The sequence below is a fragment of the Rutilus rutilus genome (assembly GCF_951802725.1).
Source record: "Rutilus rutilus genome assembly, chromosome: 7".
In the NCBI taxonomy this organism is placed as follows: domain Eukaryota; kingdom Metazoa; phylum Chordata; class Actinopteri; order Cypriniformes; family Leuciscidae; genus Rutilus; species Rutilus rutilus.
Window position 1 is genome coordinate 42,802,881 of NC_140221.1, and position 14,195 is coordinate 42,817,075.

At 34.2% G+C, this 14,195-nt stretch overlaps 1 protein-coding gene across 2 annotated transcripts; it reads left to right on the plus strand.

Annotated features, from left to right (window-relative positions):
* Positions 1–350: 350 nt before the first annotated feature.
* Positions 351–13,984, plus strand: chek2 (checkpoint kinase 2). 2 transcript variants are annotated; one of them, XM_084414560.1, is made up of 15 exons: positions 351–493; positions 1,682–1,959; positions 2,689–2,813; positions 4,161–4,293; positions 4,481–4,571; positions 6,264–6,360; positions 7,131–7,184; positions 7,259–7,323; positions 8,297–8,396; positions 9,201–9,287; positions 9,457–9,620; positions 10,526–10,641; positions 10,768–10,853; positions 11,152–11,331; positions 13,782–13,984. In XM_084414560.1, exons 2-15 carry the CDS (start codon positions 1,695–1,697, stop codon positions 13,839–13,841), a joined length of 1,623 nt encoding a protein of 540 aa, XP_084270686.1. In that variant the 5' UTR covers positions 351–493; positions 1,682–1,694; the 3' UTR covers positions 13,842–13,984. The 2 variants fall into 2 exon arrangements, with proteins under 2 accessions (XP_084270686.1, XP_084270685.1); XM_084414559.1 differs by having other exon boundaries at positions 363–611.
* Positions 13,985–14,195: the final 211 nt, after the last annotated feature.

Sequence of the window (14,195 nt, forward strand, 5' to 3'; positions counted from 1 at the left end):
AAAAAAAAAAAAAAAAAAAAAAAAGCTTTAAAATAAAACTCGGTATTAACTCTGTGTTAACTCAAATAATAATTAATCCCTTCCACGTTAAAATATAGTAAGTAAAATTCAAATGTATATAACTTGCACTGACAATTTTTTTTGAGAAGGTGTGGTAAACCCTTTTTACCGTATTTGTTTTACGATGGACACTGTTGCGTTTATTTTCTTGTTATATTTTCATCTATATTTCTAAATGTTATCTATTCTGTAATAAATGTAATCTACTACCCTTGTATGTGTTGTGTACTTTATTTTAATCGAATGCTGGAATGTTTTATAAACAGCATTTCCCATGAGCCTTTACTCTCGTTTCTGATTGGCTGAATGATGTTATGGGAAGTTCATGGATGGAAGTGAGCGGCTTTTCCCGGCAGATTTGATGAGCAGCTCACGAGGCCTGCATAACCCACTTCTGCAACTTTGATACTTTTAAAAAGAGGACTTGATTAAGGTATGCATTACGATAAGAAATTAAAAAACAAAATTAGATGATCTGACGGACACGTGGATGCTCTATTAATGAATATTTCTTCTGAAAAGAAGCAGTTTCCTCTATCCCTCGTGCCTCCGTAAGTGCTTTACAGTGCAGCTCTTATTATTTGCACTGTATCCGCGTGCTGTCATAAAGTAATGCACATTTGAACCAGCAAAAATAACTAAAGTGGCTTTATCCGCAGTAAATACATAAGTATTGTTTATTTTCCGTGGCTCATCAATCTGTTTCCTTACCAAGTTTAATTTGATTGCATTAGAGTCGGTGGTGCATGAAATTAGTCCGACCTAAAGTCTTTCAGAAATTGAACTCTTGAAGGTCACATGATGTTAAAGCTGTTCATTTCCTTCAAAGCACATTATTAATGCACATCTTTCAATAATGTGACAATCATTTCACCCTGGATAAAATTCCAGGTACTCTCCTGCATTAAAGGAGAAATGATTGTTATACTTTAAAGGCAACGTATTAGAGACATTATTTGCAGAGAAATGAATTGGAATTTAATTTGGAGCCAATTTCTAAGTTATCGGTGAAATTGTTGCTTGTAAAATGTATGCACTTTCACATTAAGGTTTTGTGGAAGGGTCATTAGTTGCAAACGTGAAATTGAAAAGTGTGGTATGATGCATTGAACACCTTAAAAGTACACTAGTAAATGGGATTAGTGTACGTAAAAAGTGTCTTTGTCTGATGCTCTTTGTATGATCTGTTACAACTAGAATATAAAACAAAATTTGCTACAACAAACCTTCTCAAGCCATTGAAGCACTGCAAAATGAATTGGATATGTTCAAAATCGCACACTAGTATAGTAGTAATTTAGTATTTACTGTGTACAGTTCAGCACGTTTTAAAAACAATTCTAGGCCTGAAAAAATGTCAATTTCTTAAAAATATTAAAATTGTCAGAAATTGTTTGTGCTCATGTCATTCAATTCACAAACAACTAAAAATCACATGCAACATGTTGATGACAAAAATGTAACATGCATATACAGTTTGAAACGCTTATCATGTAAGCAATTATTTTTGTGCAGAATTACGTGAATTTTAAAGCCCAACAAGTTTTGGGCTTTAATCATACTCTACATATGAGTTTTAGACTGTTGTTGAAATTGTTCATTTTGCTGTCTGTTCTTCCAGAGTTAAAAACATAATGTCTGACGAACCTGGACCCAGTGGTCAATCACAATCCCAGAGCCAGTCCCAGTCCCAGTCCCAAACACAATCCCAACCTGGATCCAGCTCCTCATCTGGCCCAACATCGTCAAGCCAGGGCTCTTCCTCAGGATCAGGAACTCTAAGTTCTGTGGATACATTACCTGTACAAGAACTCCAATCTATTCCTGAAGACCAGGAAGAAGCCCAGCCTCAGGTGTGGGGCCGGATCATTCCCCTGGTGCATGGATTCAATGTGCTCAGTTAAGTGTATTGTCTTCCTCGCTTGAAGAAACTGAATAATGTGAGCGCTATAGAGCGAGTAGTATTTTATTTAGTGTCACAAGTGTTTTTGAGAAGAACAGAAGTGGTATTAATAACTATGGAAGCTTGTTTCCGCCCAAAAGCTAAAAAAGGTAATTGCGACTTTTTATCTCGCAATTCTGACTTTTTTTCTCACATAAATATTTCAAATATGACATATTATTTCAAAATATTTAATGGAATTAACGTAGCATCCGTTTAGCTGCGCTACAGGTATATGATTACGCTATCATTCATTCAAATGAATGCAAACTTGTATTTCCCACGAAAACTGACCCGACCAATCAAATTAGAAACATACAAGCTTACCGTTGTGAATCGTGCTAAGGTAAGGAGAAAGTTATTAAAAGTAAAGTTATAAAATAGTAACATGCCTAAGACTTTTGCACAGTACTGTATATGACTCGCGCAGGTACTGGGCTCCTCTGCAGCGGTGCCGACCTAACCAGTCTAAAAGAGTCTAGAGACACTTATTATAGGTGTACCGTATTGATTCCGGATAAGACAAAAACACGGTTTGGAAATGCATTCATGATGTACTTGCTCATTGTATAAATTGTGTAAATTTTGAACACAAAATAAAGTTACGGACTGCTTTAACAAAAAGGGGTTTTAACCATTTTAGTTAACAATAACCCTGAATATGGCTTCTTTTTTATATTTTCCAGATTGCACAGAAAACCAGTATATCTTTGGAAGGGATAAAATATGTGATTATACTTTCTTCAACTCCATTTTAAAAAAATCAACACATTACAACACATACAGCAAGAAACACTTTAGGATTTTTAAGGTAAGACCAACATTGAGAAGCTATTCATTAAACTTGTTTTTAGCCAATATTCTTAAATTAATCCTTTTTTTTATTTTTTTTATTAGTGTTTAAAAAAACAGACGACAACAGTGCTGGGTTGTAACTGATTACATGTAATCTGGATTACATAATCAGATTCCAAAGATTATACACTTGTAATTGGATTATATTATGTTTTAATATGATCATAATCAGACAAGTAACATTTTTATTGATAACATGATTACTTAATATTCACAAAATTATCCATGATTCCTTGTTTTTATCTTTTAAATGTTCCTTTCTAAAACAGTATATTGCTTGTATATGTTTGTAAAGGGTATAATTACACAGAAAACTGAGGGCGCTTTTTGTTTTATTTTGATTTATTTTTAATTTTACATTAGTGTTTTAATTATTACTTATTACCTTTTCATCAACTTACTAAATCGTTTCACCAAAACCCTGATATAATGTAATATTTAATGCACTCCATGGAGTTAACAAATTTTCAACATGATTTTTTTGTATTTTTATATCAGTATGGTACAAGATTAGGTAACACTTTATTTTACAATGTCCTTGTTACATGTTACATGTACTTACCATAGTAATAAGAGTAAATTATGCATAATTACATGCAATTAACCCTAAACCAAAACCGGTAACACTTTATTTTACAGTGTCCTTGTTACATATGTTACATGTACTTACCATAGTAATAACAGTAAATGATGCATAATTACATGCAACTAACCCTCAACCAAATCCTAACCCTACCCTAGCCCTAAGTACATGTAGTTAATTATTATTACTCAGTACTTAAATATATAATTACACTGTAACAATGACACCTTAAAATAAAGTGTAACCCAAGATTATCCTATTCAAATGTAATGAACAAGCTAGGTCTAAAGTAATCTAAAAGTAATCAAAAAGTAGTCCAATTATATTACCTAAAATGTGTAATAATAATAAACTTTATTTATATAGCACTTTTCAGGAATGAAAAAATTGAATAACATAAAAATTGTATAAACAGTGACGTCACATTCAATAAAAACATATGCATCAAATCAAACATAAGAGATAAAAAAAAAATGTATGCAATAGATTATCTTAACTATTAACTACAGGTTTCATTATGTAAATTGTATTCGGTAATGGACTATAATTTGTAAGTAATCTACCCAGCACTGCCAACCAATTGAGCCAGATATTACTTACTTTATCTCTGTAAACTCCCTGTTATGGGACAGTTTCACTTGCTGAACAAATGAATCATGGCTGACATGGCTGACTGTGAATAGTGTATTTCTCATAACTATTACTTTTCTGCTGTTTCAGGATGAGGATCTGGTGTACCTCGAGGACCTCAGCGGTAACGGCACGTGGGTGGACGATGAGAAATTAGGACAAGGGAAGCAACGAATTCTTATCAATAACTCCGTTATTGCCCTTGCAGAACAAAAACATCAAGGTCCGTCATTTTGGTGACATTTTCTCACGAGTTAATGAAAACTCCTGAGAGATAATGAGATGTCTCTATGAGATAATTCTGATATTTTTTTGTACAAAATGAAAGCATATAGTGACTTTCAAGGTCTAAAAAAATTTATAGATATGACTCTGAACTCTGATTGATTGTTTTTTTTTTCTTTCCACAGTTTTTATGTTCATAGATAAGATGGGGGGCGATCAACCAAACCTTCCTTTAGAGTTCAGCAGAAAATACCATATCGCACGAAAGATTGGAACGTAAGTGAACTTTATTTTCAGAAACCTTTGAAATATCATGTACTGATTTTTCTGATGAAAGTGAAGTTTTATTGCTGTAGAGTTATATATCGTAGCTTCATTATATTGCATTTATGTTCTTAGCAGACTTTGTGATGAATACCAGGATAGGAATAAACCGCAGCTTCCTGCACAATACTGTTTTATTCGATTATTGCATACATTTTTGTTTTTGTTTTTTTGCAGTTTGTTGTACTTAAAGGGGTCATGAACTGGATTGTTTTATTATTTTATAATGTTTCCTGGGGTGCCCTTATAATGTTAGTATGATTTTTACATCAAAAATTGTCATAATTTATAAATAAAAGCCATTTTTCCAAGCCTGATTTCAGGCTCAGATTTGAACGCTCCGTTTTAAGGGGCGTGTCTGCTGTGAGACTGCAGTGCAATCGCCCACTGCTGTGATTGGCTGACATGCTTGCATATGAAATAGCTAGTATTACATGAACTCTCTCGAAAACTGTTACTACGTTTTTACTATTACAGCTATCGAGATTAACAAATCGTGAAAAGTATCGTTTAAAGCATTATATTTAAATCTATTCCATCACATGAAAGGTTGCAGCATGATGAGCACTGACTGAGCAGATGACAGACAGTCTGTTGATCGCGTGAATAAAGATCTTATCATTGCAACGCAATTTTTGCACTCTCACAAATGCTTACACCAAATCACAATGCAAACACGATGTGAATACACAGTAAGAGCTTCGTTGTGTAGTGTAACAGTGTCATTATTTCGTTTGGTAAGTGTCCAGATAAGCTCTCGCGGCTCGCGCTGTGCTGTTTGATTGACAGCTTGGGCGAATGGAAAGGGATCGTTCTTTGATCGCTTTCTGATTTAATCTAATTTAATAACAGTTTAAAAAGGATTATTTTCATAATACTACGAGAAATTACGTGAAGTTGATCATTTAGTCACTGATGCATAAACAGTATTGAACGATTTTAAGAGAATCTGAACTTCAATAATTACACAGAAACCACTGATCGCAGATCAGGCATTAGAGTACACATGGTTACTTACATGTTGCTGGCAGATCCGTGTCGGGAAATTGTGATTGACTGATTTAATAAAGTTTAACCATGCTGGAATCCGAAGGAAGCTTATGCAGACTGTCTTCTTCCACAACCAGGCACTGCACAATATTTAGTAAACAGCATGTTTATTGGTTTATTGCTTGGAAGTAGCTCGATCCGGTAAGCAGTCATCATGTCGTCCTATGTTATTTAGCATGTTTGGGCGAATCAGTGGGCGGGGCTAAACAGGCCGTGTTGAAGTAGGCGTTGATCTTCTTTTGTGGAGGCGGTGTTTTATCCTCTTTGACGTCATAGTTCCCCACTTTGAAAAACGAGTCGTTTGCTGAGCCATGATGTCTATAAAAGCTTTTATTGGACTAACAAGGTAGTTTTCAGTTCTGAAACTTACAGGATATTATTATAGTATGATGATCTCTTATATGTCAAAAGCTCAAGTAAATTTTGATTTCTCAGTTCATCACCCCTTTAACCTCTGCAAGCCTTAGAGTTAAGTTCTGATTTATTGCTCAGATCTGATTTGTTTTGTTTGGCTGTTCACATCATTTTTTTAATGTGGCCAATATCAGGTTTAGAATATCAATCTAAACGTAGTCGATTTGTGTTTTCTGACAGAGGCGTCTGTGGTGAAGTGAAGCTCGCCATTGAGAAGGAAACCTGTAAAAAAGTTGCGCTGAAAACTATAAACAAAAATGACTTTCCATCAATAGGGGTAAGAAACGGCTGTATTCACTTTACTGTGTTGGCATATGAACATTATTTGTACAGCGCTTTTTACGATTCACATTGTTTCAAAGCAATTCAGTAATAAATTGAATGCCTTAAGTTTCTTTTTTCTTTTTCTTTTTTTTTTTTTTTACTTAGCAAGCCTGAATTTATTTGATCAAAAATGCAGTGAATATTGTAAAATATTATTACAGTTTTAAATTGCAGTTTTCTATGTATCCTTCGGAAATCATTCTAATATGCTGATTTGCTGCTCAGGAAACATTTCTTATCATTATCAAGGTTGAAAACGTTTGTGCTTAATATTTTTGTGTAAACTGTGATATATTTTTTATTTTTCAGGATTATTTGATGAACATAAAGTTTAAAAGTACAGCATTTATTTGAAATAGATTTTTTCTAATTGGCTTTACTCGTTCACTTTTGATCAATTTATTAAGTATTAATAAAAAATAAAAAAACATTTACTGACACCAAACTTGTATATGACTGTGAGTAAATGCAAGCGGGTAACAGCTGTACACGTAAAATAGTTTTTAATTTGAAGTTAATAATTAGTTTTTGCTGTAATATTAAAGATTATGGAATCTATATGATTTTGGTTAATAATTTATAACATTTTGGTATTTTGAGAATCCTATTTCAACTCTTTGGTGATGTGTATCCATGATTAAAAAGATGGTGTAATATTTTTGGTTGTACACGTTTAGGTTTGCCCATACCTGATCGATCAAATGTTCTGTTTGCATTTCACAGACAGCCACACGGAATGCCGAACGGGAAATTGAAATTTTAAAGAAAATTGATCATGTAAGTCATGATGAATGAGGCTTTTAAATGTTCCAGAGCTATTGTACACATCTCTGTTTTCTGCCCCCTTGCAGCCGTGCCTGATCAAGACTGAAGATTTCTATCAGACAGAAGATTCCTACTACATTGTTCTGGAGTAGTAAGTCCTTGTTGTGTTTTATTATGGAAGAATTGGGAACATGAATGGTAGGATTTACTTGAGGTCAAAGAATTTCGACCTGTATTTTATTCATAGATACTTTTAAAAGTAGTTTGTCGTGAATTACTAGAGAGGGTAATACTTTTTCAAAGCACTGCATATTATTACCCGTTTATGGAAGCTTGTTTCTGCCACAAGAAAAAATGTAAAAAAGTAATTGTGACTTTTTATCTCGCATCTCTCATTTTCCATTTTGTTTGTATCTCACAATTTTGACGTTTTCTCACAATTCCGATTTTATATCTCACAATTCCGACTTTTTCTCTTGCAATTCTGAGTTTATATCTCACAATTCTGATTTTTTTCTTGTAATTTTGAGTTTATATCTCACAATTCTGATCTGAAAAATCTGAATTGTGAAATATAAACGTGCAATTTCTCACAATTCCGAGTTTAATATCACAATTCTGACTTTTTATTATTGCAATTGCGAGTTTATAACTCACAATTCAGACTTTTTTTCCTCAGAATTGTGAGATATAAACTCGGAATTGTGAGAAATTGCAGGTTTATATCTCGCTATACAGATTTTTTTTCTCCGAATTTTGAGATATAAACACAATTGCGAGTTATAAATCCAAATTGTGATATAAACAATTCTGAGAGAAAAAAGTCAGAATTGTGAGATATTCTTATAAAAAAGAATTGAATCGCAATTACCTTTTTTTTTTATTATTTAGAAAAACCTTAAGGCTAATCATTTTGCTCAATAATCGTTATTTGTTTTCTCTTTACATGAGTACATGATTTATTAAGAGATGGTCTATTCTTAAACATCACATATCTCTGTACTTTTTATAGTTGCAGTATAACCCTATATAAATTCATCACTCAAATTGTGATCAAGCATGACAGCAAAAAAAAAATCATTCTTTTTGATGAATAATTTTCAGTATCTCTGTGCTGTGTATAGTATTGAAGGAGGAGAGCTGTTTGGCAGGATCAAGGCCAAGAAACAACTGGAGGAAGATATCGCTAAACTCTATTTTTATCAGATGCTCAGGGCTGTGGAGGTACGTCTTTATGGGAGATGCTTCAAACAGCATCAATCTCTAAAAGTGTTTTTTTTAATTAACAAAGCATGAACCTGCACTACATATCCATAGATGACACATGTCGAATGTATAAAGATATCTTTGTAGTATCAAATGTTTAAATGGTAGCTACACTACCGTTCAAAAGTTTTGGGTCGGTAAGATTTTTTTAAGGAAAATGAGTCAATTGAGAAATAAACTTTTCCTTGATCTTTGACACATGTAAGAGATCATTGTACTATAAAAACATGCTGTAAGTTTCAGAACTCTTTGTATTTTTTTCACATTATGAATAGTTCGATGAAAATGCAAAATCAGATCAACGCCCACTTCTACATCACATCTTTGGCCCCGCCCACTGACACGTTAGTGAGATGAGAAGGAGCGGAAAGATACAGGATCACTGGACTAAAAATAACATTACCTTCCAAAGGATCCGAATGCGGTGTCTCAGTAGAGCATTATTTGTTTGTTCGGTACATTTCACTGTGGATTCAGTTTAGTTTTTTGTCTCACAATCATTATTGTTTAAAAGGCTATGTGGCTTTTTAAAATGTTTTACATCTCATTACGTAACATTTATGCGTTTAGCAGACACTTTTATCCAGCCCAACTTACAGTAGAAAAACACAAGCAATTAGTCACAGAGCCAACAATATTCATAGTGTTCAATGCCAGGTTTATTAGTAAGCTACACTAGGAAACAAGCTGGAGCAGAGGTGAAATGGAAAGAAGAATTTATAAAAAATAACAAATAACAAATGTTCCATTTCATTCTCCCAGTATCTCCACAATAACGGGATCATTCATCGAGATCTCAAACCTGAAAATGTGCTGCTGGCCTCACATGACGACATCTGTTTGATTAAGGTGTGTTTACCAGTTCCTGACATGGCTTCTCCTTTAACTGTGGCACTTCCAATGTTCAGAGATCCAGCCAAGCCTTTTGTCTTTCTAGTTAAAACAGGATGCCCAGAAATACTCCTGAACCAGAAATAACCGGCTTTCTCAACACATGCAAATTCTCAATGCTTTGCAGATTACGGATTTTAATCAGTCCAAGATTTTGGAGGAATCCTCCCTGATGAAGACGCTCTGTGGGACGCCCACATATCTCGCCCCGGAGGTGTTCACACATGCTGCGACTGTAGGATATACAAAAGCAGTAGATTATTGGAGCCTGGGTGTCCTACTGTTCATCTGGTTAGTGGAGATTAAATATGAATCAGTTGGATCCAGCATTAGTTTAAAAGTTCTTAAACAACTTTTTTTTTTTTTTTAAATGAAGAAAACAGAATTTGGGGAAAAATAAAATGGATTTCATTGGGCCCTAAATTTAAAGGTAGCTACTCTGTGGAGTTTAATTATGAACAAACAAATTTACATGTTTACATTCATTCTACAGGTCTAAAAAATATGTGGAAATAATTTCCTTCTCCATTAATGGTAAATGAATATCGTGATGAATATCAATATCGTATGATATGGAAAAAAAATATTTTGATAATATTTTTGCCCATATCTATCAGCCCTAATCTCCATTGAAATAATAATTCCTGTAACTGGATCAATGATTCAGTAAATCGAATTAGAGAACCAGATCAGTCTGATTTGTGGACAAATCATTCAGACCAGCTGTTGTAATTGAATCAAATTATTAATTGAAAAAATAATGATTCTTTCTTGAATGTGTAAAGATTTTCCAGTGAGTAAAATGACCCAACAAAAACATTTGTATAGCTTCAGATCCCTTGCAATATACTACACTAGTAGTATGGACTATTTTTTTAAATAATTTTTTTACTTTTTCAAAAAGTAATGATATAATTCAAATCAACCACTTTTGTTATACTTTCATATGGAAGAAAGTAAATGATGAAATTATTGTTTAAAATCCTTTTATTTAAATGATGGTAACTTGCATGCAAATAGAAATCTACAGAATTCTCAATAAATACTTGTACAATATTCATGAATGATTGGGAAAGTCAATTCATTGGTCAATACATTTAGAAACCCTGAAATATGATATGTATATGTTGTGCCCATAATCTAAACTTGTATGAATATATTTATTTCTAAAGCTGTGTGTATCTCTATTGTCGTAGTTTGGGTGGTTATCCTCCCTTTAACACCGAGTGCTCCACCATGTCTGTGCGTGAGCAGATCATTAACGGCCTTTATCGCTTCATCCCATCTCAGTGGAAGAAGGTTTCAAACGAAGGTAATGTCTTTGCTCTCTACTAACAACTGGATAGTTATAGTTAAATAGTGTGTATATTATCAGTTCATATTGTCAGAAATATTTGTACTTAACAGCATACAGTATAAGTTATATATTAATTTTCAGCCAAAGATTTGATCAAGAAGCTGCTGGTTGTGGATCCTCAAAAGCGTCTGAGTGTTGAAGATGCACTGGAACATCCGTGGTTGAACGTATGTGCTGAAAAATTCACCAACTACTGTAAAACAAAAAAAGATTTTTCGAGGTTGTAAATAAAACAAACTATGTTTTAGAAGAAAATACTAATTCAGCCTCTCTACTTCAAAGCTCCATGTGTTACTTGCAGTTTCTTTGTAATTATTTGTGAAATTTCCTAGCTATTTCTGAGTGAAAATCTTTATTTGACTAGTATTGAAAGTTGTCAACCTTTAAATATTTAAAATGTGGTTGATTTAAATACAATAAAGTGTTTCGCAATAAAAAAAGATTATTCTAATGTCTGTGTAACAGGATGACGAGATGAGAAACACTGCAAACCAACTGATGAACCCTGAAAACCAACTGATGAACCCTGAAAACCGTCCAGTGAACCCTGAAAACCGTCCAGTGAACCCTGAAAACCGTCCAGTGAACCCTGAAAACCAGCCGAGGAACCCTGAAAACCGACAGACGCGCCGTGAAACATCCAAGGTACAACACCAAAATCATTTATTCAAAATCATTCATTTTCATGTTTATATGGCTATGTGTTGTTTTTAAAGGGGTGGTATAATGCCCTGTATAATGTAAAATAAGTCTCTGTTGTCCCCAGAGTGTGTATGTGAAGTTTTAGCTCAAAATACCTCACAGATATTTTTATATAGCATGTTAAAATTGTCACTTTTTGAAGGTGAGCAAAAACACAGTTTTTGTGTCTGTCCCTTTAAATGCAAATGAGCTGATGCTCCCAGCACAGGGGGCGGAGCTACAACAGCTTGTGTCCTGAAAATTTCAAAAACTTTTTGCCTTTTATGTTCAAACCGGAGTCAGACAAAGATGGAGAGACTCAAGAAGAAGTGACAACATGTAGACAACATTTCTGAATGGTTAGTTGATGAATTTATGTAGCTTATGTGTAGTTATGTGTAGTTATGTGTAGTAGTTATCTTCTAGTCAACTCCGGTTTGAACATAAAAGGCTAAAAGTTTTTGGAATTTTCAGTGCATGTCTGTGTGAGTACAAGCTGTTGAAGCTCCGCCCTCTGTTCTGGTAGCAGCAGCTCATTTGCATTTAAAGGAACAGACACAAAACGGTGCGTTTTTGCTCACCGTCAAAAATGTTCAATTTTAACATGCTATATAAAAATATCTGTGGGGTATTTTGAGCTAAAACTTCACATACACACTCTGGGGACATCAGAGACTTATTTTACATCTTGTTAAAGGGCATTATACCACCCCTTTAAAAGAAAATATCTCCCTTTGGTTTGAACTTTGAGCGTCGTGACTTTGCAGATGTTGTTAATGCTCAAACAGCAACATTACACACTAACTAAAGTAAAAAAAGTGAAATCATAATCAACCACCCCTTTAATAAGACAAACCATGCGCAAGTCAGTCAACACTAGCGGTGTAACGGTACATGTATCTATTCGTCCCGAACCATCACTTTACGGTGCATACAGTCAGTCACAGGCGATCCACACTCCAATCCAAAAGGGGGCGTGCACGGAGTTTCAGATGGCACGCAAGAGCCTGCTAGTAGCCTATACGCTGAGTTTCGATTCATTTTTGTGATGCGCTCCACTAACTTCACAGAAAGGAAACCGGGACGGCAGAAAGCAGCATCCTGTTTGCTTTCTTTATTTTACAAAAGCACTATGTTGTGTACAAGTACAAGAGTGTACTCACCCTTGACCCTTTACAGTTTCGAATGTCTTACTCTTATCTGTATGACCATAAATTACTTTTCATTTTAAGTTGTTTCCGCTGTTAAAATGATACAAAATCATTTGCATGAGATACTTTTCAGTTTTGTAGCTGATTGTGACCAAATAGCTCAAAATACCCCACAGATATTTTTTTCATTTTCATTTTTTGGTTTGTGTAGCATTAGCATCACATTATTAGCTGTTTTGATAACGTAGTCAAGCAAAAGGCTAATCATATTAATTACAGTTTTGTGTCGACTTTCATTCAAATTCTGAATGGATTACATATAGCCTAGAAAGCAAAGACAGCTCTCTTTTATAATCACTAGAAAACTGTCACTTATCTCAGTTTGCGATCTGAAAAAGTTCTGTTTTAATCAATAAGTTGTCTACACTGCACAATGGATCTTTTATTTACATTGTGTCTACACTTCATTAATGAGAGGATTCGCGAGCATACAGAACTCAACGCTGAACAAAAACTCAAGACGTTTTGACTGATGAATGGATTCTGACTAAGTTGAACACCTCTGATTGGTCAGCAGATTCAGGAGATCAACAAATACGACTGTTTTTTTTCTACATTGCTCACTACAGCAAAAACACATTATATATAGAAACATTTGACGTTTTCCAGAGCACAAACACAAATACACACTGGAGCTTTTACCTAATCTGTTTTGCGAAATATTATTACAGTATCAACTCAGGGTGCTCTTTCTTTTGTTTGAGGGTGCTTCGCATCCTCTAGCACCCCCTAGAACGAGCCTGCCGGTATAATTCGCTCTTCCTCTTCTTCTGAATCAGTTTCTGGTTCAAACATTTGGCTAAATTAAACCAATATTCCACTTGCCATTGTGCAGAGTTTACTACAGTAAAGTTGACAGAGTGGATCAGGAAATTCAAGCTGCTGTGATTGAGTGGAGGCGGGAACTAATTTGCATATTAATGTATCCATGTATACTAAATGAAGGAAGGGTGTAGAGTTACATTCTTGATATTTTAAGGCATGAAGAATGTTACTGTGATTATCAAAGATGAGTTTTAAGGGATAAAATGATTGACTGAAGTGGGACTTTATGTTGCAAGGTAAAATTTTAGGGAAACTTGTATTGTTTTATTCTTACAGAGCTGATGTTCAAATCAAAACACATTGTAATGCTACATTTGTTATTAGAAACTGAATGTGATTTTTATTTTTATTTTTATTTTTTTGACATTTTCATCACAGAAACGCAAGGCAAAAGAGGGAGAGGGTGAACCGTCCTCCAAGAGGAAACCTGGGCCTTGACTTTGACACACTTTTATTTCCTGGTGGCCTTTTAAACGTTTTTTCCTGTGACCAATTATTCCTAATCGTCCAACACTGTTCTGCTCTTGTAAATAAGTATTTGTACCATTTCCTGTCAACAATAAAATGTTTTACATTTTCTACTTCTGTTTTTGATTTCTGATTTAATGACATGACAGTTATCCAGAAAACGTAGACATTCATTTGTATAAAGTATGAAGAGAATCGATGACAGTGCACAACCCTTTTGTGATCACAGATCCATTTATGACTGACATTGTTTTAATGTGTGTTAATCTGGCTATGTGTTATGTTTTATGTCTGAAATGAGCTTGTTGTGTGCTATTCCACGCT